The sequence below is a fragment of the Geospiza fortis genome, unplaced genomic scaffold (genome assembly GCF_000277835.1).
Source record: "Geospiza fortis unplaced genomic scaffold, GeoFor_1.0 scaffold344, whole genome shotgun sequence".
Classification (NCBI taxonomy): domain Eukaryota; kingdom Metazoa; phylum Chordata; class Aves; order Passeriformes; family Thraupidae; genus Geospiza; species Geospiza fortis.
Window position 1 is genome coordinate 434336 of NW_005054584.1, and position 858 is coordinate 435193.

The 858-nt window shown below is 44.5% G+C and overlaps 1 protein-coding gene across 1 annotated transcript in view; it reads right to left on the reverse strand.

Annotated features, from left to right (window-relative positions):
• TANC2 (tetratricopeptide repeat, ankyrin repeat and coiled-coil containing 2) overlaps positions 1 to 858 on the reverse strand; it is a 142836-nt gene that overhangs the window by 15138 nt on the left and 126840 nt on the right. Inside the window, exon 21 of the mRNA XM_031064389.1 lies at positions 120 to 184. Within this exon, the coding sequence (XP_030920249.1) occupies positions 120 to 184 (65 nt within the window). The remainder of the gene's footprint in view (positions 1 to 119; positions 185 to 858) is intronic.

Sequence of the window (858 nt, forward strand, 5' to 3'; positions counted from 1 at the left end):
TTTCTGCTGGACGGGGCCTGAAATGTCAAAGCTGTCTCATGGCGGGAAAAACCAACAGAGAAAATGGGCTGGATTGGTACAGCTTCCACTCTTGTAATTTTAGTTACCTCAAATGTCAACTCTTCCAAGAAAAGTTTACATAATGTCATGGAGCCAGGCTGTTTGGGACAATCAGCTTTTACTGCTTTCTGCAAGTCACAGTGAAATGGGATGAGAACTCGAAGAAGTATAAAATCATCTTGGCTGAGGTTCAAGGGCTGTCTGAGGTTCAAATGTGACTGAGGTTAAAGGTGTGACTTAGGTTCAGGTTTTGCTGCAAAGAAATGTGATCATGATTTCGTTACTGTTTTCCCTGATGCCCAAGTCATAGGCTGTGAGGCCAAATGTATCTGAGTAGGGGCACAATATCCAGAGAAAATAAAATATCCAGAGAAAATAAAGGTCTTCAGGGACTTGACAAGACCTTCTGCAACCTGGCACTGCCTCATGCCACCATGAGTACAAGGGAGTACATGAGGGATCAAGCAGGAGGCACTGACAGATCCTGCCAGCCACTGATATCAGACACATCTGTGGCTTTTCTTTGTCCAAACAAGTACAGAGCAGTATAATCCAGATGGAGGAGTTTTAATTTCCATATCCCACTTTAGTCTGTAGATCTTTGAAACCAGGGAAACTGGAAAGCAAGACAGGGTGGATTTGTTCACCTGTTTCCCAAGAAGAACACTATTTCTGGGCTTTGTTTCTGGCCAGGGCTGAGATCCTACCAGCCAGGGTCTTTGTGCAAACCCAAAAATATCTCTCATTTTCATATGCCCGTGATATTACAGGCGGGGAGAAGCAACACCTGAGAGCCCT